Here is a 27,910-nt window from a genome sequence, read left to right as displayed (position 1 = left end):
TTGTCATGTACCAATGCCTTAAATAATTCATAAAACACCGACCATTGAGTCTGGTTCCCATCAAATTTTGGAAGGTCGATTTTGGGCAGTACTGACTCGGACACCAAGCTGTACACTAGTACTCGTACCACTCGGCTGTGCACTAGCTGCTGGAGCTGCCGAAGATTGAGCAATAGCATCAGTGGCCTCTTTCTGTTTGATAGTGTTAGCCGCTACTTCAATATACTGAAACAGATCTAGATGTGAGTCGTTGAATGCTACATCATGGTCTTTATTCAACTCAAGTTTCAACTCATTAACCACTAATTCTGTCTTTTCATAATCCGAAATGGTCTGAGACACCTGAGGATACAACACTAAAAATTGCTCAGCAACTTTTGGATCAGAGACATTTTTAGACAGGTCATAAATTTTTTGCAATCTGGCATACAATTGTTCCAGTTTAGCGTGATGAACCCTGATTTGTTTCTGTAATTTTTCCTCCATCCTGAACTCATACACAAAACAATTCAGCCCCGACAATACAAAACAACAGACAAAAAACAAGAATGAGTTCAAAACTGAATGGAAGGAAGAATCACGACTAGTAAGTTATCAAAGTTGAACTTTGATTATCAATTCACAAGACAAGTTACTGCTGAAGACAAAACTATATGATTAGATAATGTTCTTCCAAAAACTCACAAACAAACGATAACTTGTTGAATTGAACAAACAAAATCATGCAGGTGATTAACCTTCACTAACATGTACAATACAAAATGGACAATACAAAATCCAACAAACAAATTCCTGAAAAAAGAGCACAATGAGCCTAGTTTCAGGAAAATTACAATTTTAACTGAAATAAATTTTAATTTCAGACAAATACAAATTGACAAGAAACCTTGCTCTTAGAACAAGGCTACAACAAACTAAAGTTGTGCATAGATCAGACCATTCTGAACATGCCAACATTGGACAAATACGAAATTGCTTAAATCTAATGTGTGTGAATTAATCAACAAATCACAAATTCAAATTCATCACGGTTCGGAGGCCCAGAAATGTTCTGAACAAAGCTCAGGCTAGAGCTACTAGAGGACTGTAATTTACTATTCAAATTATCAAATACAAACAAGGAGCAAAATTTAATCTTCAATTTGAGCCAGGTTATTGGTACAGCTAAACTCTGCATTAATGAACAATAAAAAGAGCAAAAACTCACCAGATTTAATCAAAATTTTGTCTACTTGCCCTTCGAAGCCTTTATTAGGTGTTTTGGTCAGATTTGAGGTGGGAAGAAATCTGGGAAAAAGATAGGTTTTTGCTTCCAGGCTGTTTTTTCACGTTCAACTTGCAGGCTGGTTCTGTACTATGTTTGAACGAAGCTCAAACTGATTCTTTATAAATTCAAAACTGATGCAAATTAATTCAATTCAACACTATTTACGCTGTTATATTTATAATTCACACACACGACACTTAAACAATCAATTACTAGAAATTTCCGATGGAAATTACATGACAAAATACAAATTTGCTCTTGCACAAGACGACGGGCTGATAAATCAAGAACAACGACTGAACAAGAATGACTCGGGCTTTTTTCTCCTCGACAAACCAAACAGCTGGACGATCGACACTAGCGCACAAGCCTGCTACGGGCAGAACTGTAGTCTGGGATTTGGCGCTAGAATTCAAAAATGCTCTGGCCAGACCAGTAACCTTATATTTAGAACAACCTATAACCCTGGTCAGCATACAATATTCAGATTCAAAGATCAAGATCAAAATTTTGCTATAAAATTTTATGGAAATTTCCATCCAATTTCTCTCTACTATTGAGATTTATGTTATCAAACTCGTGTGATACAGTTTGTCTGTATTTATGCAGCTTGAAAAATTTCAATTTGAAGAGCAACTCTATCATTTTAGCCAGAAACTTACAATAGAACATCAGGTATATCCTGTTGAATCAACTTCAGAGTATACTACTCGCAGCATTCAGTTTTATTAATAATTCTCTCTAGCATTGACAGTAAGGTTGAGTAGGTAAGCTTTTCATCATGCCCATGCTTGTGGTGCCATTGTGTGAAGACGCGCTTCCTGGGGGATTATCTCTTATGATAGAGTCCCATGTTGTGAAGCCATTGTGTGAAATGGTAAATTTAGTATATATAAAAGCAGTTGCTAAAGTCCCTAATTTGCGAATAAATTCACAAATAGTTAAGGCCATCCGGCTCACAAAATTGCTGGGTTCAAACCGCAGCTCTAGCTCAGTGAATTTTCCAAATATATTTAATCACCACAAGGTTCAATAACTGGTGAATAATAATTCTTACCGCTGCTTCTATGAAGTTCTTGAAGAATAACAATAAGGAAATCAAAAAGACAGTTGATGACTGATTACCAGTAACCATGTATCCAACCGAGAATAATGAAAACCAACTATATTTTTTTCTAGTTGATTTTTAGAACGCTCACCATGAATACAGGTATCCACCAACTTATCCTTCCGAAATTCCTTAGAACTTACAACGCCAGTTCTGGAAGCTGTCTGAATCCTTATATGATATAACAGGAATCTTATTAATATAATTATCAATATGTTCTTTCTGGCAAACCAATATGACTATCATCAAAGGATGATGAGTACTGAATGCTCTTAATAAGATCAATATTAATTGATTTACTAATTTTATATGCTGCAGAATATTTTTTCTTGGTACTGAGACAGCCCAAACTGTATATCACGAGATGAGTTAGGATGAAATAAACTTCTATGATTTTTTATGCTGACATAAAACACAAAATATATCCCCATAAACAATATATATATATATATATATATATAAAATATTCTTATATCTATAAATTTTCAATATATATAAATTCTTTTCTAATATTTGAATAATCATCACAAGGTTTACTGGCAATCACAATTGTGAGCCTAAAAGATTATAAATATATTATATTTAATACTGATGCATGGACTTCAAGTCAATTCAGAATTCTACAATTCAAAACATGTTCGGTTTATAGAGTTAATGGGACAAACTTTGATCAATTAGCAAATAAAAATTAATAAAATTGTTATTTAAAAAATAAAATCTCAGGGTTTTTTTTATGAGTTCGTGCCGTGCATGGAAGTAAGCCTCCTACATATATCAAATGAACTCATAAAACGTTCTTATAAACTATATGATAGCACTCAACACGTTGCATAATTCCCTTGATTCGAATTATTTATATAGCGCTTTGATTAATTCCCCAACTCTAATAAAAAAGAGGCCTTTCTAAAACGAGCTTGTTTGAACAAACACTCACAGTAATGATGTTCTTGGAGGTCTTGTAGGATAAATTAATTATTTCCAATAATCAATCGTGCAGGTCCTTTTCATCTCGGCTGGGCTTGTGTGTGGTCCAAATTTCTTATAGATTTCTTTCCGTATTAAAGATATATTTATGAGAATTGATTACAATTAAGAACTCTTCAACAACACTGAGTTCACAGATAATTAAACATTAATTACACATAGTTCACATTTAAAAGAGGGATTGGCTTGATAATTTATAAAATTTAACAAGAAGGAAGACCCTAATCTCCATGTGCATCTTTTCAGAACGAGATCACAAGCCAGAAGAAAGTGGTTTTCAGAAAAATTCTATCTCTTCCTTGAACGATTTGTAAGCTTCTTTCTGATTGGCTTTTAATTTAGCAAACTCAATACAATTGGTTGCTTCAGAATCAGGGCTTCTTCAACTTTATAATAGAAAAAATTAATAAGAATATTTATATAAATATACAGAGTGATTGTCTTAAACTATTCTGATAAATAAGTCGCGATATACAATGTTAACATGTAATATATATTTAGTTTTTTATGCGAGTTTTGTTTACTCTTGATTTTTGTGCTTTTTCAGATTGTAATAAATATTTATACAGCAATAATAGTTGTCCCTATTTATTTACATAAACTTTCCTTAGTATAAATAATACATCTTTTGTGAGTAAACTTTATAATTCAACTTATACTGGTTGATCGAACAATCAGCTGATTTGTTAGGTGTTGATTCAAATAACTATCGATTTATCCTAGATCGATTGATTTATTTAAAAGTGTAAATAAACAATTCTAACCTCAAATGTACATGCAAATTTTTATTTTTTATGATCTGCCAATAATAAATAAGCCGCTTTATAATTTGTAATTCTGCCAATGGATCCTCATAGTTGTTGAATCACAATTATGCATGTTTTTTCTTATCATTCAAAATAATACGATTACTCTTTTATCACTAACAACATTCGATTTCACTTGAGTGGTTCTTTGACTAGGTTATCTTTCTTTTCCATTTTATAATTCTATTAAAGTTCAATAGTTCATTTCAAAAATATTTGGTGCTGCTAAAATACCACATGACAATATGTCGATGCGCAATTAGAAAAGGAACATACCTATCAAATTTCATGAAAATCTATCACCGTAAATGCGCAACATATAAACATTTGAACATTCAAACATTTAAACATTTAAACATTAAAGAGAAATGCCAAACCGTCTACTTGAATCTTAGACCTCACTTCGCTCGGTCAACAAGTTTGTTGAGCATGTCCAGAAATTGATTGATTGATGACTCTGATGTTATAGATTATTTATTTATTTATGATAAACCATACATTTTTAAATTGTTATAGATTACAAGTGGCCCCGCGGTTTATCTGGTCGTACACGAGATCATAGGCAAAATACCTATTCAGAGCGTCTCATTCTTTCCAAGAGACTTACAAAACATTTACGCCGTGAAATTAACTGGTGGTGGGGAAACCGTGAGGTATACTGATATTAGCTTCTATTATCGTAGCAACTGGACACGTTTGGAAATGGGTAAGCTTGCAAATTCATTTATTTATCCATTCATTACTATTTAATTACCTGAAAAATCACTAAAGCTGCTATATCTCAGTTAATATTGGTCCAATATTGAAACATCAGGCACCAATCGATATGTAATCAAATCTACTAAAAAAGTTATCCTTGTAATTTTTTTGAAAAACCAACGGTTTCTGAGTTATTTAAGAAACAACATTTTAAACGGCAACCATGTCGTTTCAAGAATTTGAAAAATTATAATATTTTTTTAGCTTTGTCTAGTTGTTATAATATTACTTTGCAGAGTTTCAATTTCTTATGTTTAGCCAATATTGAAAAAATAAGTGAAAAAACAAAATGGCCACTGTGTGAGTAACTGAAGACTACCGACAATTAAAATATGATATAGATTATCATAACTTTTGTAGATTTGTCTAGTTGTTAAATTTACTGTGCAGATTTTTAATTTCTTATGTTCAACTATTTTTTTAATAATAAGTGAAAAAAGCAAAATGGCCGCTGTGTGAGTAATTTAAGACTTCCGGACAATAAATATAAATTTTAGATATGTTTCTCACCCAGGAACAATGCCCTAGTTCGTAAACACCCTGTAAATATAGTGGATAGGAAAATGATAGGAGAAAGATAGCATAAGACGATATCCCATTGTTTGTAGAATTCATTCAAAGTTTGGAAAATTTGTATAATATTTAAGTATTCAAGTCGAGATGATTCTGTATCATGTTTGGTGATACTGTATCATATATGGTAATACCACAGAGAAAAATATGCTTCTAAAATATGTCTTAAAGCACCAAATCTGTGTGTTTTCTCTGAAAATCGCTGTAATTGCAACCACATCTCTGCTGTAACTCTGTGACTCTATATAGTAAGCCTCTTGGAGTCGCTACCGTCCTAGAGGAAAGAATAGCCTACTTTTAGAATACTAGAATATAGACTACTTGGAGAATATGAATATCTATCTGCTACAGTTGAAGCTCTGTTAAATAAGGCACTTTCAGGAATCAACTTGATCACCCATTATTATCATTGGTTTTTCAAGGAAAATTAAAGTATACTCGAAATTAAACTACATTTTTTCTTGCAGATATAAGTAGTGTTTACTCCAAGATAGAAACATCTGCATTTGTTGAAATTCAATATCAAAGGGGAAATGTTACGGAGACTAGAAAGTAAGTACCTCGTATCCATATGATTATGAATAATTGATAGTGAACTATTTTACAGATGAAAGGAAGTTTTCTTGGAGCCAGACCATATTAAGTCTCAGTTGCACAAAAGTTTGTTGAATTTAAATCATGATTTAATACTACGCCAACCAATCAGTAAAAGATTCTTTGGAAAGTAAGGCTCTGAATGATTATCGGTGCGATTAATCATGGTTAAAATTTGTCAGGATTCTGTGCAACCTGGTCTAAGCAGTTCAGGCTACTACCCAATCAGCCAAATGAAGAGCTTCCTGCCCTGCCGACTGTTCAAACGCCTGAAAATACGCATGATATGCTCTGGCCCCTGAGGCATTCATTGTATTTTAATGATTATCTTTGAATACGAATAACATTGGAACGGTTTGAAGTATCGATGTGCGGTTTTAGAAAAGCAAGTTTCCGCTACATATTTTGTATCCCACCTGTAAATTGCATCCTACTGGAAATTCTGGCATCTCTTGAAATTATGTACCGAAATCAAGTATTGTGAACACCTTTCCATTGGAAAAAATGAAGAAGAATTAGAAGTAATAGTTTCAAGATGGCTGACCAGAATTTCAAAGGGACAGAAAAGTGGTTAGTAGATATAATAAATTGCCAATCCTGGTGCAACATGACTCAGAATTCCCCACCTAACCTAACCTAACCTAACTAAAAAATTCAGCCTAACCTAACCTAACCTAACCTAAAGGTATAAGGTCAAGGTCAAGTTCGAGGTCAAGGTCAAGTTCGAGGTCAAGGTCGAGGTCAAGGTCAAGGTCAGAGTCAATGTCAAATTTTCAGAAAAAAAAACTTGGAAAAAAATTAATAATAATAATGAAAAATGAGAAATAAATAAAGATTAATGAAGAGAATCAGTAGGTCTCCCACCCACTCTGGAGTGTATATATATAGTGTTCACAACAGTGGGGGGGACCATCAGTGTTCAGTCAAGAGCTATACAAGACACATCTGTTCAGTTCTAGAACCGGGCATTTCAGCACACAGCCAGACACACACACACACACACACACACACTGTGGAAAAGTATCCTAGGACACACGACCACCGTTTTGATTCAAGTTTCAAGATTCAAGATTTCTTTATTGTGAAAAAACATTTATATACAAATGCATTGTCATAATAAATTTAACATGATAAATAAAAAGTATTTACATTCATAGAAATAAAAATTCAAACACAAGCATACAAACAGCAAACAAAAATACCCTCAAATTAAAAACTCCTCTTCTCTATATGGGCAATTTACTCACTTCTAGCTCCTTCAAATATGCAGGAAGCTTATTATAAGCTCTTATACCAAACTCCTTAAAGCAGTTCAATGTATTTGCATAATTGCACTGGTTCACTCTAAGAGATTCAGAATTTCTTGTGTAATGGTTGTGAACGTTGCTATTTACAGAAATACTTGCTAAGTTAATTTTCACATACATAAGACATTCAAGAATGTAAATAGCTGGTACTGTCAAAATGTTGAATTTTCTAAATAAATCCACACAATGAAAACGACTATCCACATTAGCAATAACCCTTACTGCTCGTTTCTGTAACACAAATAGTTTCTTTACATTCATATCATTACCCCAGGCAACAACACCATAATACAAATGAGAATGAAGATAAGCAAAATATACTGAAATTAAAACACTCTTATCAACAATGAACTTCAATCTATTCAATATTAAAACTCCCTTCTATAGTTTGCCACATAATATTTTGATGTGTAGGTCCCATTTTAAATTGCTTTGAACTGTTATACCAAGAAACTTTGCATTATCAGGTTGTAATCTAAATCCAAATTCCAAAAGTTGAGTCCTTATTAAGACACAATGAATTAGAAGCTGTCCAATCTTCAATTATCTCATTAACTGTTTGCAAGCTACCAGAAAGACTATTATTTTTTATTTGAACAGCTAAATCATCAGCAAACATCAAAGGTTTTACATTTTTACAACTGATTGCTGCAGGAAGATCATTAACATATATAATGAAGAGGATAGGGCCAAGTGTGGAACACCTGATGATACTTTTGAAAAATTAGAAAAACAGCCATCGTAAAAAACAGTTTGATATCTATCATTCAAGTAAGAGGCAATCAAATTGGTTGACATATCATCGAAACCATGAAATTTGAGCTTTTGTAATATGATGGGATGAGATATTGTATCAAAAGCTCGGCTCATGTCATAAAAGCTGCCTAGCAGATTACACCTCTCATCAATGGAATAGATACACTTTTCCATGAATTCAGATATAGCTGTATTTGTGCTTTCATTAGGTCTGAACCCAAATTGACTATTGGAGAACAGTGAGTTATTTTCAAAGAACTCAACAATCTCACAATACAAAATAACCTCAAAGATTTTAGAAATAACTGGAATGATAGAAATTGGTCTAAAATTATTATACTCACTTGCAGAACCTTTCTTGAAAAGAGGAATTACTTTGACAAATTTTAAGCTATTAGGAAAAACGCCATCAAGAATACAATCATCAAACAGAGAGCTTAGTACCTCACAAATATGAGGAGAAGCCAGATCAACAAATGAGAATTCAAGCAATACACATCAAGGCAAGCACTATTCTTTAAGGAAAGTATTACACTATGAACCTGCTCAACACTCGAAAGATTAAAAGAGAAAGAGGGTTTTGAACTTGAAGAGTTTGGCAATGAATTTTTGTAATTGTCAAGATAATGAAAAACATCATGGACAGGATCTGCTATTGAACGCAATTTTTATCTACACTGTCAATAAAAAAATCATTGAATCCATCTGATGTATGACTAGATATTTTATCAACTTTAGCCACTTCATTCCTATTTGAATTTTCTCTGACTATTGACCACAATTCCCTTGGTTTATTTTTGGCATGCAAAATACGATTGTTATTGTAATCGAGTTTGGACTTTTTTACCATCTTTTTAAAAGATCTTTTCAACTGATTATACATGCTTTTATGAGTGGCAGAACCGGTAATCTTATAGAGGTTGTACATAAGTAAGCATTGTTCCTCTATATTTCTCCAGTGTACCACAATAGTTTTACTGGAGGACATCTGCCACTTTCTGCACATCTGATGGGGAGAGCTGCATCAGCAATACAAAGAAATTCATTTAAAAAATGAGCAAATTTATCCTCAATACTATTGAAGGCATATACATCTAACCAATTAGTTCTTGCAATTATTGATTCGAATCTAACAATATTAGAGTAATTAAGTGGTCTGATAATTCTTTTGGACTTATTCTTACCTCTTAAAGACTCTGAAGCTGTATGATCAGTCACATCAAGTTGGCAGCTAAGCACTAAAGCAAAATGATCCGAGACAATCATCGGCTCAACCTTTGCTGAGATAATCCTCTCAAAATGAGAAAATGTTACTGTTCAGTCACTGTTCAGTCACATGACTAATGGTCAAGCCCACCAGCATTAGGGACATCAAAGGGGGGGACTCTAGCTCAAGATGGTCATGCAGGACCTGTCACTCTACACTAAGATGGTCATGGAGACCTCTATTACATCAGATTAATATGTCCATGGTAGATCTACTACATCAAGATATCCATGGGAGACTCTAGATCAACATATCCATGCTGCTCTAGATCAAAATGGCTTTGAAGATGGATATTTTCAACAACTCCCACTTCACCTCCTCCATGTTTAGAAATGACTTATTCAACATGGACATTCTCAATGACCCTCACTCCTCCTGTCACATGACTAATGACCAGTCCCTTCTGTCAGTATTCAACATGTCTGTATGGCATGGTTGGGTTGTCCACTTAGTGGTCAGTCAGTCAGTTCAATTACTGATCAGTCACTGTTCAGTCACTGTTTAGTTACTGTTCAGTCACTGTTCAGTCAGTTCCACTCGGCACTTGGGATGGGTCCAAGATGTATAAATAGCTGAACTCAAACTCTCAGACCTCAGTATACTGATAAACACTGACCAGTATGCATATCAAACAAAGGAATGATAAGCCAACATTGGAGGAGGTTGCTCCTACCATGGTGATTGCTGGGCTGAAGCGTGGAATCAATAGGTGGCAAAGAAGGAAATCATGCTAGGTCGACGAATTGCAGAAGAGAAACATGTGGAACACTTCAAACCTCTAGCTGAGCCCTTAGCCAACCTAGTCGAAACTCTCCAACAGATGCCAGTTCAACAACCACAACTACCTCCATCAAGAGCATCCAAGAAGCATCCCAGGTATCTAAAGCCTAGAATAAAAGTGCACTCCATGCCTGTGAAGAGTAGGCAGAGACAATCCAAGCCAGAGTTGCCATCATCAGAACATCATCCTCCCTCAGCAGCATCAACACACCACATATATCCTACTCCACCAACAACACCAATTGTTTAACATGCCACTTATACAAGGCATGGACTTACTGTTGCAAGGAAAGCAAAACATAAGCTCCAACTCTCCAGCATTGATGAAGAGTCACCAACATTTGAATCATATGGAACTGGAGTAGTTTCAAGTCCAATAGCAGGCACCTCAGGAGTTTGATGACAACTATGGAAAGCAGGAAAGTAGGCATTTGAAGAGGATGAGGGTGAGGAGTATAATATGAGTAGAGGATATGATGATAGTAGTGATGAGGAGCTGTCTGGAGATGGACAGGATGATGATGAGAATGTTGAACAATATAACAAATTATCTTGAATAGCAAGCAAAATTGCCTAATGAAAATATTTTATTGGTCTCTAGCAAACAGCTGCTCTGTTATTGCCGGGTGCGATATCAACAAGTGAGAGATCAGATAATAACGGGTATCCTGGCTACAATTCGAACAGCCAAATAGAAAAAAATTTAATTTGCTATCTATTGAATTATATAAAATAATGACATTTTGAGGTTAGGCTATAATACTTACTGGTCGGCAACCTGACTAATTGGTCAAGCCGTATAATTTAAGATTTGGCCAAATTTCAGGCAAATTTTAGTTGTAAACAAATAGCATTCAACCAGAGGATTTGGTAACCACATGGCATGTTATTTAAATGGAAAAACAAACTCAATAAACTTAAACAAATTTACTGTGTCAAATGAGCATGTACAAAATATGTAAAATAAATAAAAATAATAAGGAAGTGTGTATATTCTATCAGGCACATGGATACATTTGTAATTTTTAGATGAGCCAATCAAAATGCAGTTGCTGATAGGCGGTAGAAACGAGTTGATTCAAAAATAACCCTCCATATTTATATAAATGATAAGAACTTGTAAGTTATCACTATGCAGTTCATGTACCAGATGTAATCCGAGTAATCATTAAATATAATACATGATATATATGTAATAGCCTAGCAGATTGACACAGACTATTTGATTATACAATGGCGTAATAGTTGAATATTCAAATAATATGCAAATTTAGAATACAGAAGTATGATCATAGAGAATAGGGGTAGATCAGAGCCCACTTGCTTGCCAGATGTCACCATGGAATGCCACTAATTTTATAGAGCACAAGTCCCTTTTTTGTCAATAATTGTATGTTTGAAAGATTTAAGTTTGAATTCAATAATTGATTTCCATAAGACTCAGTGATGCCATATTAAGGCATAAGTCATTCAGATATTTATTTATTCTCTGTAGAGGACAACTTTGGCCACCAGAAAACCCCAAGATGATGGAAGAATTTGGATCACCATCATCATCTTGTGAATATCGGCATGTGAGTTATAGTTAACAAGAGATATATAAATCTAGGGTGCCCTCAGTGCTTCAAGTGAAACAAGATTTAAAAAGCTAGCTCATGGAAAGGTTATACAAATATTGAAATCAATATCAAACTAGTGCAAGTCTTGAAATGTACAAAAGCGAATTTACTAATTAAGAACTATATATCAGATTCAAATGTCTAAGTATGCACAGATGAAATAAATATTCAAATTTAAAGTTATTATATATATGCTAACTTGATCATTAATTTTATTGGTAAATTATAAAGATATAAATGAAGCTCATGTTCACTGTATAAATTGATTCATCCAATTTCTATCAGAGGCCGAACCTTTAGCCTTGAGAAATATATATTAATATATTCGATATTTATAATTAATTAATTATCTATATTAATGTGGGAAGAAGGTATATGAGATTTCATTCGACAAGCAACAGCAAGTCGATAACTGAGCCGCATAGTCTAGATGCATAGGATTGATGATTAGAGAAGCACATGGTAATTTTTTGTGCTGAAAGCAGAAAACCTAATAAGTGAGCCAATCTGTGTTTTTTTTTGATATATCTATCTGTTATTATTTTATTTTTTATACTCGTTGCTCTATACATATTTGTTTATTCATTGGTATTTTGTGTAATATATTTGTATCAATTTTGATGGTGTATCCTTTATTTATTTCCCTATCTCCTGACCAATCTCATTATAATCTATTTAGTTACCAGTATTGAAATATTTCTGAGATTACCCTCTGACTATATTCTTCACCAAATAAGTTGGTTGAGACAGCGATATACAGCATTGATTATCAAATCTTTGGAGATAATACGTTCCAGAGATTCATATAAATTATCCAGTATCATTAAATATGATTTGAAGAATCTCAAAATAATAGCATCAAGTTGCAGAAATTGTGGACTGTTGGAGCAGCTGATGTCAGTAGCCGGCAAGAGCAGAGAACTGTGGGAGTTCCTGGGCGAGCCAGTAAGAAATTGGTATTATTATTATTCTAAGAACCACAAAAAGGGTTATATATTTTATTCATGCTCTACCAACTGCAGCCAACCAGGGCAACTCGTTATTGGAAGAAATAACGTGACAACAATTATTGAATGAAAGTGACGGTACAACAGTTAAGAAAATTCTTGATCAAACTGATCCAGCTGGAAAGCAGGTAGCTGATTACATTAGAGGATCATTGAGCAAGGACAATGACAATTTCAATGACACTCTTGGGCCAAGATTGAGAGACAATGCTCACTACCAGAGCAATAAGTATTTAACTTTTGAAGAGAATGGTGATGAAATTGTGCTGACTGATCCTGTAGATGAGGAAGAAAAGACCTTCACAGCTACATTGGGAGTTTGTGAGTTGATTTTCAAGAAGAATCCAAATTGTGCATTAGTTGAATCTGCTGAGAGACAGGCCTATGGAGAAATATTGAACTGGACCAGTGTGCACAGACAGAACAATGATCCAAGAGGTGAGATTGTTAACTACAACAAAGCCAAGTATAAGAATACAATCAAATGCCTTCTGGATGATGGCAGAGATGGCAGTCAGAGACATTCTGAGAGACAAGTGACTGGGAGGGGATCCATTGCTCTAAGGCATGATTTTCGTGAGGAGAAAAGTCAGAAGATCTATAGAGGAAGAGGAGTTTTGTCAGCTATCAAGAACGTTGCTGATGCAATAGTTAATAAGGCAATCAAAATTCTACCAGTTGAACTTCATATCCCTGGCTATCAGTACTGTGGACCAGGAACAAAACGTGAGGAGCAATTAGCACAAGGTGATCCAGGAATCAACAAACTTGATCAGGCTTGCAAGGAGCATGATATTTCCTATTCCAAGAGTGGTGATACAGCAAGCAGAGCAGTAGCAGACAGCATCTTGGCAGAGAGAGCCTGGGACAGAGTGAGATCTGAAGATGCAGGGGTGTTGAAAAAAGCTGCAGCACTAGCAGTCACCAACATCATGAAGGCTAAGGCAAAGTTTGGGGGAGGTATGAAAGATCACTGAAGAAAGTCAGCAGGGTGACTAAGAAGGGAAAGAAACAAAAGATTCAACCATCAAAGGAAAAATCAATGGAAGGAGGTCGAGTTCTTCACTTGAGACAGCAGAGATCAAAGGTTGGTAAAGGTCTTTACTTGAGACAGCAGAGATTGAAGGTCGGTAAAGGTCTTTACTTGAGGAAACAGAGAACAGCAACACCTTAGACACTAGGTAATACATTGAGGTATAATTAAAATCATAATGATGTACAAATATGGATATATATTGGATACATAGTAGATTAGATTCATTGTGCTGGAATCATCAGATTCATTGTGGGAAACAGACATTTTGTGAATCAATTGTGTATCTGGAACAATAGAGAAGATGTTACTCCTATTCTCAAAGTGGGGTGACTATGGTGAGACAAATTTATCATCAATCTACCCATTTGATCTGAATTAGGATGAGGATCATGTAGAAGATGAGAAAGAGGAATCTGATATGGAGGAGAACAATGAGGTAGAGGTGGAAGAGGAAGAGGATGAGATGGAGGAGGAGGTATACTTTCACCTCTCTGAACATTCAATATAGTAAACAACTTGAATTATGGAACAGAGCTGGTAATCCCGTCCTGTCCCCAAACCTATGGATTGGGATACAATTAAGATTTAATTCACGAAAACATCGACAGCCCCAAAAGTAAGTCTTTAATTTGCACTAACCTTGAAACTGGCGAGGGAGTGGACTGTATCTCGTGTGTAGAAGTTACTGCTGACGATATCTGTCTTTATGTGTAGGCCTATATGATATTGTACATATATCACGAAACGAAACAAGGTAATTGCGTTCAGCTCAAACGCCATGGAAACAGGAGAAATGGACCGAAATGATGTTGACTTCTCGAGCACGCTTCTTGAAGTGCTGGGTTGAAAGATAAATGGAGAGGATGAAGGAGGGGTGAGGGAGAGAGGTTATCTTGCCTCTTTGGGAGAGGGGGAAGGGGAGGAAAGCACAAAGTAATCAACCTGCGATCAAGGCTGCCGATCCTCTGTGAATCCACCATCTCTGCCCACCTTGGAATGCCTCATTTCCAAGAACATAAACTCAAAAAAACTAAAATTTAAAAGTAAAAGGAAAACAAAACAACATGCATTGAATGGTGAAAAAGGAAAAACGAAGGGAAAAAGAAATAGGAAAGGAAAACGGAAAACTTGGTGTGTGGGTTAAACTAATAGGGAAGTATGGGGGCAAGTTTCCTAACTGGCCCAACATACTCACCAGAGTTAGTTTTCACGTGAGCTGAGTGCACAACACCCTTAGCATCACTTATGATTTGGGTGACTCTACCTAACGGGTATGATAAGGGTGATGAATTGTCCTCTTTAATCCATACTAACTGCCCTACCTGAAGGTTTGTGTCACTCTCAAACCACTTATTCTTCTGTTGAAGAGTGTGGAGGTATTCACTCTCCCACCTCTTCCACAATCTCTGAGTGAAGCGATTAACCTTTTCCCAACAAGACAGTCTGTGCTCGTTGACATCACTCATGTCAATTTCAGGAACCGCCAACAGAGGGCGATGAACAAGGAAATGTCCGGGAGTCAGCGCCTCGTAGTCATCAGGAGATGAAGAGAGTGCATACAATGGTCTCGAATTGAGTATCGCCTCAATTTTCACCAACAAAGTGGAAAGCTCAACAATAGTTAGGACCAAATTTCCCACTTCACAAAACAAATGGAATTTCACATTTCTAATATTGGACTCACAGATTCCATTCAAGAAAGGAGCATGTGGAATATTAAAACGAAATTGGATGCTTTCAGATGACATTGCATCACAGACGTTGGATTGATTTTCTGATGATCTGAGAAATTCAACAATTTCCTTCAATTGTCACACAGCACCTTTGAAATTCGTCCCTTGATCACAGAATATTTCTTTAGGCAATCCACGCCTAGAAACAAAACGATGGAGAGTGCTAATAAACTCTTCGGATGAAAGACTTGTAAGCACCTCAATGTGACAAGCTTTTGTTGCCAGACAGACAAACAGTGCAAAGTATGCCTTGTACGTATGAGCTTTAGGCCAAATACTCTCTTTGACAGTGAAAGGACCATCTAGATCGACCGCAGCCTTCAGAAAGGGAGCACTGGGAACAACACGAGAGCTGGGAAGATAACCCATGATGGGAGCAACAGGAGTTGCATTGAATAAATGGCAACGAGTACAATTGAAAATCACATTTCTGATAACACTGTGTGCTTCAACAATTCAAAAATAATGCTGAATAAGAGCACACACTATTCTTGGTCCAGCATGGAGATGAGAAATATGATAATACTCAATGAGGAGTTTAGTAAAATGACTATCTTTATGTATCAAACAAGGATGCTTGGCTTCATATCCTAAAGCACTATTTACCAATCTGCCACCAACACGAATCACACCATCACAATCCAAGAATACAGACAATTTTTGGAAACTCTTATCACAAGGTTTACCCTCTTTCAATAGGTCGAGTTCACGATTGAAATGACACTTTTGAACAATTTTAACACAATAAATTTGTGCAAATTTCAACTCTTGAACACTAAGTGCGCCTGATTAACGACAGACACCACTAATTGATGCTTTACAGTTATTCACAAAACGTAAAACATAAGCACAGGAATGTAACAATCTCATGTATGAGGAGAAACATGGTATCTGAATAGCAGCAGTCTCTTCAGTGATATTCAAAACAACACCTTTATTTTGTTTCACATCAGGCAGAATTTCAGTAGCAGGGTAAGTCATAGATGACAACGGCCAACATGACAACGAATTGGAACACCACGTTGGAGCATTGAACCAATCTTGTGAATTGCACACGTTTTGGGGAGAAATGCCTCTTGATCCAATGTCGGCAATATTGAAATCAGTACCAATGTGATTCCAATCTGAAATATTAGTCAACTCTAATATTCTCACAACACGATTTGCAACACACGTTTGCAAATTATAAGGAGGTATATGCAACCAAGATAAAACAATAGTTGAATCACTGAGCAGAAACGTAGATTGAAGATTGATTTTTTCCAGTGAAGGAAGGACTGAAACATACAATCGCGAAAGCAACAACGCAGCTTGAAGCTCTAATCGAGTTTTCAAAGACGCAACTTTAGTTTTAGCTTTCAACAGGAAGCATTTCACTGTAGATTCTGATGACACAACTCCTAAGAAGATACAAGCACAGATTCCTTTCTGCGATGCATCGGAAAACCCAAGTATTTGACCTGAAAAAGCATCGCCATAAACGCATCGAGGAATTTAAATTGAACTTAGAGCAGGAAGCTCTCTCATCAGCTCGTTCCAGCATTTGTTGTAGTCAACAGGAATCGGCATATCCCAATCGATGTCCAACTTCCACAGCTCTTGTAAAAAACATTTCATTTTGAATATTACTGGAGCTATAAAACCGAGAGGGTCATACAGATGCGCGATAATGGACAGAACAGTGCGCTTAGAGTTTTTCTTTTGAAACTCTGGAACGGAGACTTTAATATGAAAACAATCAGTAGTTGGGTTCCACATTATGCCAAGAACTTTCACATTTGAATTAGGCTCATCACTGATATGAAGTGGTACTTGAGTGTTTTCAGAATGAATCAAATCAAGGAACTCAGGAGAATTACTGCTCCATTTATTCAACTTGATATGAGTACAGTTTAGAAGATTACAAAGTTGTGATTTTATTTCACAGATCTCTTACAACGAATTAGCACCTGTGAGAAAATCGTCGTGATATATATCATCACGAATAGCTGCTGATGCCAACGGAAATTTATCTCCTTCATCTTTCGCCAGTTGGATGAGAGCACGTTGAGCAAGAAAACCAGACGGTTTCAAACCATATGTGATTGTTTTGAGCTCATAAACGACAATATCATCAGTAGGATCTTTACGAAACAATATGTGAAGGAAAGAACAATCTTCTTCATCAACGAGGATAGCATGATACATTTTGGTAACATCACACGTGGATACAAATGAGTGAAGTCTGAATCTAGTTAACACATCACATATGTCATTTAACAATTTTGGACCTGAATGAAGAACTTAATTCAACGAAATGTGACTCTTTTTAGCAGACCCATCAAATACAACACGAACCTTTGTTGTAGGTGATGACGGATTGAATACACAAAAATAAGGAATAAAATATTTACCTGGTTTTTTGGCAACTTCCATATGATCCAAAAGAAGATACTCTTCCATAAATGATACACAATCAGATTTCAAACGAGCATCACGCAGCATACGACGCTCCAACGACAGAAAACGATTTAAAGCAACATCATGAGATTCATGAAACTTGAGTTGATTAGTGTCAACTTTGAAAGGAAGACGAACAACATATCTTGCTTCAGTATCACACGTGTGAGTTTCAGCAAAATGTTTCTCACAAAACTCATCATCGGGACTAGAAAATTTATGATTAGGAATTTCTTCACTTTCCCAAAACTTATGAACCAAATTATTCAACGAGTTCTCAGAGGTGGGACACGTCATTAATGCAGTCAATGACTGATTAAGAAGACCGGAATGATTTGGAAATTCACTCAAAATAATGTCACCAAACACGGTAGGAATCACGCAAAACGAACACTCTTCACTAGATGAGACTTGACTATGATGACGTAATATTTTGTTGAATAACTGACATCCCAATAGAAGATCAACGGAGCGTTGTTCATAGAACACAGGGTCAGCAAGGTTGAATTTTTTCAACTCATTTTGCACTTTCGAACTGAGATAAATAGGGGGCAATGAACCAACTATTTCATCAATCACGTAAGCCTCAGCTTCTAGACGAGGGTGATTTGAGCCCTTAGGTTTCAACAAACATTTCACAACACCAGAACAATTCCCTACACTCGAGGAATTCAAACCAGAGAAATTTCGATGACAATCATGAACAGATAAACCAAGTTTCATAACAAGATCTTCTGTGATGAAATTAGCAGTACTACCAGAATCAATCATTAAAAAAACACCAATAAACGAACCAGATGAATTTTTAATAACTGCTCGAGCAGTACCTAGAACAACACTCGTTTTAGGAATTAACTAACAATTGATGACTAATCAATAGCATTATCAGTGATACCACAATGCTTAGAAGAGTTTGAATTCTCAACAACATTCATAGTGCTATCAGTTTGAGTAATCGAATCAACAGATTTCGATTTTAAAGCAACTTTAGAGTTGTTATAAGTAGATTTCTGATAACGAGCAGGAGAATTCGAACGGCTATTATCACTACTACAAGGATAATGAAGTAATTTATTTTGCATACGACCACAATAACACAACAATTTAGACTTGCATTGGTTTACAGCGTGAAATTTGGAGAAACAATTGAAACAAACTCTCAATGATTTAATAAATTCATTCCTAGCTTTTGGATCTCTTTTCAAGAAAGCAGGACATTTGAATAACGAATGATTCGTTGAGTTGCAAAATGAGCATTTTGTTTCAGCACTATCATTCAATTCACAAGTATCTGAGCTGCTTTTATTTCGAACGCTGTTATCAGCCTGAGTAGATAGGACAATCTTTTTCTGAAAAGACTTATTTTTCGGCTTTTCGATAGATTTTTGTTCATTAACAGATGGCACATCGGATGCAGATAATTGATAAGATCTAACTCTCTTATTCACAAAATCAATCAACTGTTGACAAGAAGGAAAGCTCTTATCAGCTACCTCGATCTCAAACGATTCACGTGGTATTTTGTCTAATTGACGAATAGCCAATGAGTACAAAATATAATCAGCCAAATCGGGAACTTTCAACGACTTCAGAGTGGTAATACTATCACCTACTTTAACAAGAAAATGTTGAAGCAATTGTAACGAAGGTTTAAATGGGATTGAACTAGTTTTCAAAATCTCATTTTGAAATGAACCTGGGAATTGAACCCGGGAATTGAACCTGGTACCTCCCAATTGCAAGTCAGGAATGCTTACTCTTACACCAAACTGACAATCTCTGGATAAAAGCGCTCATTTTATATGAAGCCATAGCGGCCAACCAGTTACAGATGGAATTAAATAGAGAATGCATTTATTGAAATGCTAATTAATATATAATTATTATTGAACGAAAATCCTAAATAAAGCAATCCTAAGTATTCCTGATTGGCAATTGGGAGGTAATGGGTTCAATTCCCGGGCTGGTAACTAATTTTTGGATAGTAGTTCTCATTGAATTTTCATCCAGCTGCTAGCCCTGTTGTCAATGTCTGCAGTAGCAGAGGTCTTCGGGGTGATTTGCAGCATTCATTTAGGATTTTCATTCGATAATAATTATATATTGATTAGCATTTGAATAAATGCATTCTCTATTTAATTCCATCTGCAACTGGTTGGCCGCTATGGCTTCATATAAAATGAGCACTGCTATCCAGAGATTGTCGAGATTGTCAGTTTGGTGTAAGGGTAAGCATTCCTGACTGGCAATTGGGAGGAACAGGGTTCGATTCCTGGGCTGGCAACTGATTTTTAGATAGTAGTTCTCATCAAATTTCTATCTAGCTCTTAGCCCTGTTGTCAATGTCTGCAGTAGCAGAGGTCTTCGTGGTGATTTGCAGCATTTATTTAGGATTTTCGTTCAATAATAATTATATATTAATCAGCATTTGAATAAATGCATTCTCTATTCAATTCCATCTATAATTGAATTTTTTAGTTAGGTTAGATTAGGTTAGGTGGGGAAGTCTGGGACATGTTGCGCCAGGATTGGCAATTTATATCTAATGTGATTAATCAATTCGAATAGGATCTCCAATGAAACCTAAGGTCAAATTATCCTTATAAAAGAGATGTTTAGCTGTTTCTATAACTTTCACCAACTCTGTGAGCTGTTTCTATAACTTTTACCAACTCTTTTTATGAATGAACATAATAATAGTTACATTCATAAACTGTCAGCATTGGTTGAATGCGAAGCATTGATGTAGTCCATGTAACAATGCTGACCTATCGATATGAATAACACAATTCTTTCGTCATACTTTCACAATTATCATGATAATTTTTCATGATTATTACGTAAAGCTATAATAGTTCATGAATAATCATATGATGTGATGAAGATTATGGATTTTATGATAGTAGATGCTAGTGATCTAGTGACTATAGTGAGGTACACGTTATAATGGCAGTGTTTGATTAGCAATGGTATTGCTATCCTTGTCTATCATTCAACAGAGCGGATAGCGCTATCTGTTTCTTACTATGCTCTGTTGCCAGATTCTCTTTTAACAATGTAGGATTAATAATTAATAAACATAATATTTCATCTCAATTATGAAAATTAATCATTGAATTATTGGAAAACATAACTTCTTGCTTAATAGAATAATATCGGGGCACCGAGCTTCACTCGTTATTTATTTATTGATAAACAGAACATAATCATTCTCTAAAAGGATTGGGGAAGAACTAACAGGCACAGCCCAAAACTGTTTCTTCCCCGAATCTTGGTTTATACACTATAAATAGTCCAAACAGTAGGTTTTGTTCCAAACACTTGAATTCAGGCCCAATTTTCTGTTCAAACATTTGAAAACAGAAAAGTTGTAATTTAGATTGTTTATGAAACAAATTGAATAACAAAATAACACTCACTAATCACTTAAAACTGTGAAAAAAATTATAAACTTCGAATATTATGATATACTCTAATTTGGAATGATATATCATGTCATGTCAACAAATTAGATTATTCTGATCAAGTCTTATTAAAATTTCTAGATAATATTTCTTGTGAGATAAGGTAAGCTGATTGATTTTAAACAGCTGATCTCCCACACAGGCACATGCATCTTCTGTTATCGACAGACGACGAAACTATCATCTGTTTTTCCAAGGATGAATAATTATTATCCTTTTCATGTCCTTGACCGAGTTTTCCCAAGGATGAGACCTAGTGCAATCGAATTTTTACATAATAAACCTACAATGTTCATAATTTCACATCTTCTGTTATCGACAGACGACGAAATTATCATCTGTTTTTCCAAGAATAAATAATTATTATCCTTTCCATGTCCTTTCGCGAGTATTCCCAGGGATGAGACCTAGTGCAATCTAATTTCTATATCATATACCTTCTATGTTCGAAATTTCTTGAAAATCGTTAGAGCCGTTTTCGAGATCCGTTGGACATACATAACCAGATAGCCATATTACCATATACAGAAATTGCTTGCTTAATATAATAGGATAATTGACCATTTTGAACGAGAATAAACAGTCAATATCACATCAATAGACCTCTATCAGCTACCATCTGTAAAAGGTATTGACAAGACAGACGATCGACCACGTTTTTCCCCTATCTTTCTTCACTGCCATTATAACGTGGACCTCACTATAGTGATTTAATAGTAGAGAGTTTGATGTTATAAAGTTAGATTCTGACCAGAGAAAACTTAAGAATGTTTTATTCTATGACCTAACTAGGATTGGTTTGCTATCCTTGTCTGCTATCACACAACGCAGATATATCTTTCTTTTTCTACCTCTGCACTGTTGCCGAATCGTCTGTTGACTATGAAGAAATATTATGAGCTATTGAATTGTAATAATAGATCTTTATCTCACTGTAATATTGTACAACGTTCACAAACAAAATACAGCAAGGATACAAACATGATAAGATAAAACTTTTCTAGCATAGTAAAAGATGAAATTTTCACCTGATAATGTCAACACAATAAGTAGGTAAACATTTTTTCATAGAAAAGAGTTCTCAATTTTTTTTCCTGATGAAAAATAGCAATATTATATTCATAATGTCAACAGTGTGTCCCTCTCCAGTTGATTATCTCTATAAACAAGAATCAACTATTATAAGCAGATAAACAACAATAATTCCACACGTTTAAAGAATAGAATAGAATGACTTTTCAATGTGTTTACGTGGCAAAGTTTGGCCAGTGATGTCCCCTCTAGCACTTAACCACGTACTACTAGGGCCGTTTGCACAGTGAAAGCTTGAACCGAATTCAATCAGCTTTTGGCTTGAACCACAGAATAAATATACCAGTAGTGCTTCTCTACTCTGTGCTTGAACTTTAAATAAATCACATTTTACTTTCCTTGCCCTATTACCAAAGGTAAGGAAAGTATTGCTTCCCGAAAAAATTAAGGTACCCCGATTTCTAAATTTCTATACGTTTGAAGGTCCCCTGAGTCCAAGAAAGTGGTTTTTGGGTATTGGTCTGTATGTGCGTCTGTGTACACAATATCTCATCTCCCAATGAACGGAATGACTTGGAATTTGGAACTTAAGGTCCTTACAATATGAGTATCCGACACGAAAAATTTCAATCAAATGCAATCCAAGATGGCGGCTAAAATAGAGAAAATGTTGTCGAGAACAAGGTTTTTTGCGATTTTTTCAAAAACGGCTCAAACGATTTTGATCAAATTAATAACTAGAATAGTCATTGATAAGCTCTAACAACTGCCACAAGTCCCATATCTTTGAAAATTTCAGGAGCTTTGCCCCATCTATGCAAAGTTTGATTTTAGATTTCCAATTATCAGTCTTCAGATACAATTTAAACAAAAATTTTCAAGTGGAAAGGATTGAGCATGAAAATCTCTACAATTAATGTTCAGAAACATTTTCACCTACAAATATGGAAATAAGATCGAAATTCGAGAAAATGTGTTTATTCAATTGCAAACTGTTGGCAACTGTTGATTCTATTGAATCATTCACTATGAAGAGATAGCAGACCTGGTATGTCTCCAGCGTTATAGTACTGTCACCAGCTGGCTCAGATCTTAAAATAGAAGACTTGAGATGCTCGTGAACACTAGCATCAGGTGATCAATTTTCATAACGGCAAGGGAAGTATTGTGAGTGCCCCACACCAGATTTTTAACAAATGATACTTGATATAGTTAATACAGTTTAAGATGAAATTTAATTAAAACTGGCACTGAGCTCTAAGTATAGTACGCACCCCTTAGCTTTGCCTCCACAACTTTGGAACGGCATATTGGCAAGGTATGGTTTGTGTGGTGATATCCCTTCTTTTAAAAAAACATTAACTTATGCTACAGAGTACTTTCTGAGTAGATTTTTGCCCACACCTTCTTCTACCAGAATTCTCAGTGTCGCTGTGGGCCGGCTAGACTCAGTTGGCAACTGGGGTGGGCCGTGACAGGGGACGGGAGACTTGGTGGGGCATCCGCCAATCACCCTCGTTCGAGTCAGGGGTTGAAATAGGGTCTTGAGCACCTTGAAGAAATGTTTCCCTCTTTTAGGTAATTTCCCTAGGGTCTTTCCCTAGCCTTTCTCGAGGTCCTCCTGCTATTCGAAGGTGAATCAGCAAGCTGTAGGAGCCCGTGCACCAGGCTTCACCTCTGGTCACCGGGTCCCAAATCTCAGGTACCGGGTGTTTTCCTGTGGTCAGGATCGTGCTGCGGAGTCGAAGAAAAGGCTTTCCCTAGCCTTTCTCGAGGTCCACCTGCTATTCGAAGGCGAATCAGCAAGCTATAGGAGCCCGCCCACCGGGCTTCACCTCTGGTCACCGGGTCCCAAATCTCGGGCACCGGGTGCTTTCCTGGGGTTGGAATCGTGCCGCAGAGTTGAAGGAAAGGCCTTCCCTAGCTTTCCTCGAGGTCCTCCTGCTATTCGAAGGCGAATCAGCAAGCTATAGGAGCCCACGCTCCGGGCTTCACCTCTGGTCGCCAGGTCCCAAATCTCGGGCACCAGATGTTTTTCTGGGGTCAGGATCATGCTGCGGAGTCGAAGAAAAGGCCTTCCCTAGCCTTTCTCGAGGTCCTTCTACTATTCCTGGTTCCCGCGATGATGTACCAGGGTACAGTTAGGTTTTAACCAAAACCTGACATGTTGCTACTGGTTGAAACAGGCAGGTTGCTGCCCAAAGGCGTCGAAATGGTTGAACAACACTCACCCAAGTGAGTGCTGAATCTCGGAGCTTCCAGTGTCTTTGATTGACTCCCGTTAACCTCAGACACAAATCCTAGTAGTTGAAGGAGTCGGTGTTCACTCAGGGTACGAGATGTACTTTGTTGCTTGCTGCGTGCAGCTTCCTTCACTCTCTCTGTCGACCGCTTGCGCTGGACACCCACACTAGACTGACTCCTACTAGCCCTTCACAAGCCTCCCTCAGACCGAGAGGGAGGGAAGTAAGGATGCGCAGCACTGCTGAGCGGTAGCCCAGTGGCTGGGCTGCTTGTTGGACTCCGTGATTTCATCAAGAGATAACCAAGCGTCTTAGAACAAGCCCTAAACTCAATTTCCCTCACTAGTTACGATACACATCATGACACACTGTTCCTACTAAGGAAAGGGGGGGAAATAAATGGGAAGGAAAGGAGGGGGTATGTGGATGACAGATGTCACAAAACACCAAGTACATACTGCCGCCTCTCTGCCGGTCACAGGAGACCCTACAAACATCTGGGCGCCAGGTTGGTTCCTCACCAACCAGTGACAGTATGTTGGCACCATCGAAGAAAACAAAATGGTTAGCCATCTGGCCACGTTCTCGGCCTGGCTTTCCTAGAGAGGTACTGTAGAGCTGCGCTGTGCTTTCGCACTGTGTGAGTACACCGTGCTTCCACACTGCTAAAGGAGGCCATGCTTTCCCACTGCAGGATATAGAGACGCCGTGCTTCCACACTACAAGGAGACGCTGCACTTCTGCACTGCAAGAGGCGCTGTGCTTCAGCCATGCTTCAGCACTGCTAGAGAAGGCCATGCTTCCGCACTGCAGGATTTAGAGACGCCGTGCTTCTGCACTGCAAGGAGACGCCATGCTTCCTCACTGCAAAGGGGACGCTGTGCTTCCGCACTGCAAGAGGCGCCGTGCTTCCACACTGCTGAAGGAGTCCGTGCTTCCACACTGCAGGATATAGAGATGCTGTGCTTCCACACTGCGAGGAGATGCTGTGCTTCTGCACTGCTAAGAGAATGCTGTGCTTCCACACTGCAAGAGTCGCCGTGCTTCCGCACTGCTAAAGGACGTTGTGCTTCCGCACTGCAGGATATAGAGATGCTGTGCTTCCGCACTGCAGGATAAAGAGAAGCCGTGCTCCCACACTGCAGGATATAGAGAAGACGCCATGCTTCCGCACTGCAAAGGGGACGCTGTGCTTCCGCACTGCAAGAGGCGCCGTGCTTCAGCACTGCTAAAGGAGGCCGTGCTTCTGCACTGCAGGATATAGAGACGCCGTGCTTCTGCACTGCAAGGAGACGCTGTGCTTCCGCACTGCTGAAGGAGTCCGTGCTTCCACACTGCAGGATATAACGACGCCGTGCTTCCGCACTGCAAGGAGACGCCGTGCTTCCACACTGCAAAGGGGACGCCGTGCTTCCGCACTGCAAAAGTCGCCGTGCTTCCGCACTGCTAAAGGATGCCATGCTTCCGCACTGCAGAATAGAGTCGCTGTGCTTCTGCACTGCAAGGAGACGCTGTACTTCTACACTGCAAAAAGGACGCCGTGTTTCTGCACTGTAAAGGGGACGCTGTGCTTCCACATTGCAAGAGTCGCTGTGCCTCCACACCGCTAAAGGATGCCGTGCTACCGCACTGCAGGATATACAGACGCCGTGCTTCCACACCTCAAGGAGACGCCATACCTCTGCACTGCAAAGGGGACACCGTGCTTCCGCACTGCAAGAGTTGCCATGCTTCCGCACTGCTAAAGGACACCATGCTTCTGCACTGCAGGATATAGAGTCACCGTGCTTCCACACTGCAAGGAGACACTGTGCTTCCGCACTGCAAAGAGGATGCTGTGCTTCCGCACTGCAAGGGTCACCGTGCTTCCACACTGCTAAAGGATGCCGTGCTTCCGCACTGCAGGTTATAGAGATGCTCTGCTTCCGCACTGCAGGAAATAGAGACGCCATGCTTCAGCACTGCTAAAGGACACCGTGCTTCCGCTCTGCAGGATAGAGTTGCCGTACTTCCGCACTGCAAGGAGACACTGTGCTTCCGCACTGCAAAGGGGATGCCGTGCTTCCGCACTGCAAGAGTCGCCGTGCTTCTGCACTGCAGGATATAGAGATGCCGTGCTTCCGCACTGCAAGGAGACGCCGTGCTTCCACACTGCAAAGGGGATGCCATGCTTCCGCACTGCAAGAGTCACCGTGATTCCGCACTGCTAAAGGACGCCATGCTTCCGCACTGCAGGATAGAGTCACCGTGCTTCTGCACTGCAAGGAGACACTATACTTTTTACCAAATCTGTATATGAATGAACTCGAAGTTACATTCATAAACTGTCAGCATTGGTTGAATGCGAAGCATTGATGTAGTCCATGAGGCAATGCTGACCTATCGATATGAATAACAATTCTTTCGTCATACTTCCACAATTATGATGATAATTTTTCATGTTTATTACGTAAAGCAATAATAGTTCATGAATAATCATATGATGTGATGAAGATTATGGATTTTATGCTAGTAGATGCTAGTGATCCAGTGACTATGGTGTGCTCTACGTTATAATGGCAGTGTTTGATTAGCAATGGTATTGCTATCCTTGTCTATCATTCAACAAAGCAGATAGCGCTATCTCTTTCTTACTATGCTCTGTTGCCAGATTGTCTTTTAACAATGTAGGATTAATAATTAATAAACAAAATATTTCATCTCAATTATGAAAATTAATCATTGAATTATTGGAAAACATAACTTCTTGCTTAATAAAATAGTATCGGGGCACCGAGCTTCACTCGTTATTTATTTATTGATAAACAGAACATAATCATTCTCTAAAAGGATTGGGGAAGAACTAACAGGCACAGCCCAAAACTGTTTCTTCCCCGAATCTTGGTTTATACACTATAAATAGTCCAAACAGTAGGTTTTGTTCCAAACACTTGAATTCAGGTCCAATTTTCTGTTCAAACATTTGAAAACAGAAAAGTTGTAATTTAGATTGTTTATGAAACAAATTGAATAACAAAATAACACTCACTAATCACTTAAAACTGTGAAAAAAATTATTAACTTCGAATATTATGATATACACTAATTTAGAATGATATATCATGTCATGTTAACAAATCAGATTATTCTGATCAAG

The 27,910-nt window shown here is 37.3% G+C and overlaps 1 protein-coding gene across 2 annotated transcripts in view; it reads left to right on the top strand.

Moving 5' to 3' along the window:
- LOC111051870 overlaps nucleotides 1-27,910 on the top strand; it is a 206,794-nt gene that overhangs the window by 120,495 nt on the left and 58,389 nt on the right. For both annotated transcript variants that reach the window (XM_039435477.1, XM_039435478.1), the window contains exons 8-9: nucleotides 4,682-4,871; nucleotides 5,965-6,049. In XM_039435477.1, coding sequence (XP_039291411.1) covers nucleotides 4,682-4,871; nucleotides 5,965-6,049 — 275 coding nt within the window. The remainder of the gene's footprint in view (nucleotides 1-4,681; nucleotides 4,872-5,964; nucleotides 6,050-27,910) is intronic.

This window comes from Nilaparvata lugens, chromosome 9 (genome assembly GCF_014356525.2).
Source record: "Nilaparvata lugens isolate BPH chromosome 9, ASM1435652v1, whole genome shotgun sequence".
Lineage (NCBI taxonomy): Eukaryota > Metazoa > Arthropoda > Insecta > Hemiptera > Delphacidae > Nilaparvata > Nilaparvata lugens.
Note: the sequence above shows the minus strand (reverse complement) of the source record. Positions and strands in the feature narration are given on the sequence as shown.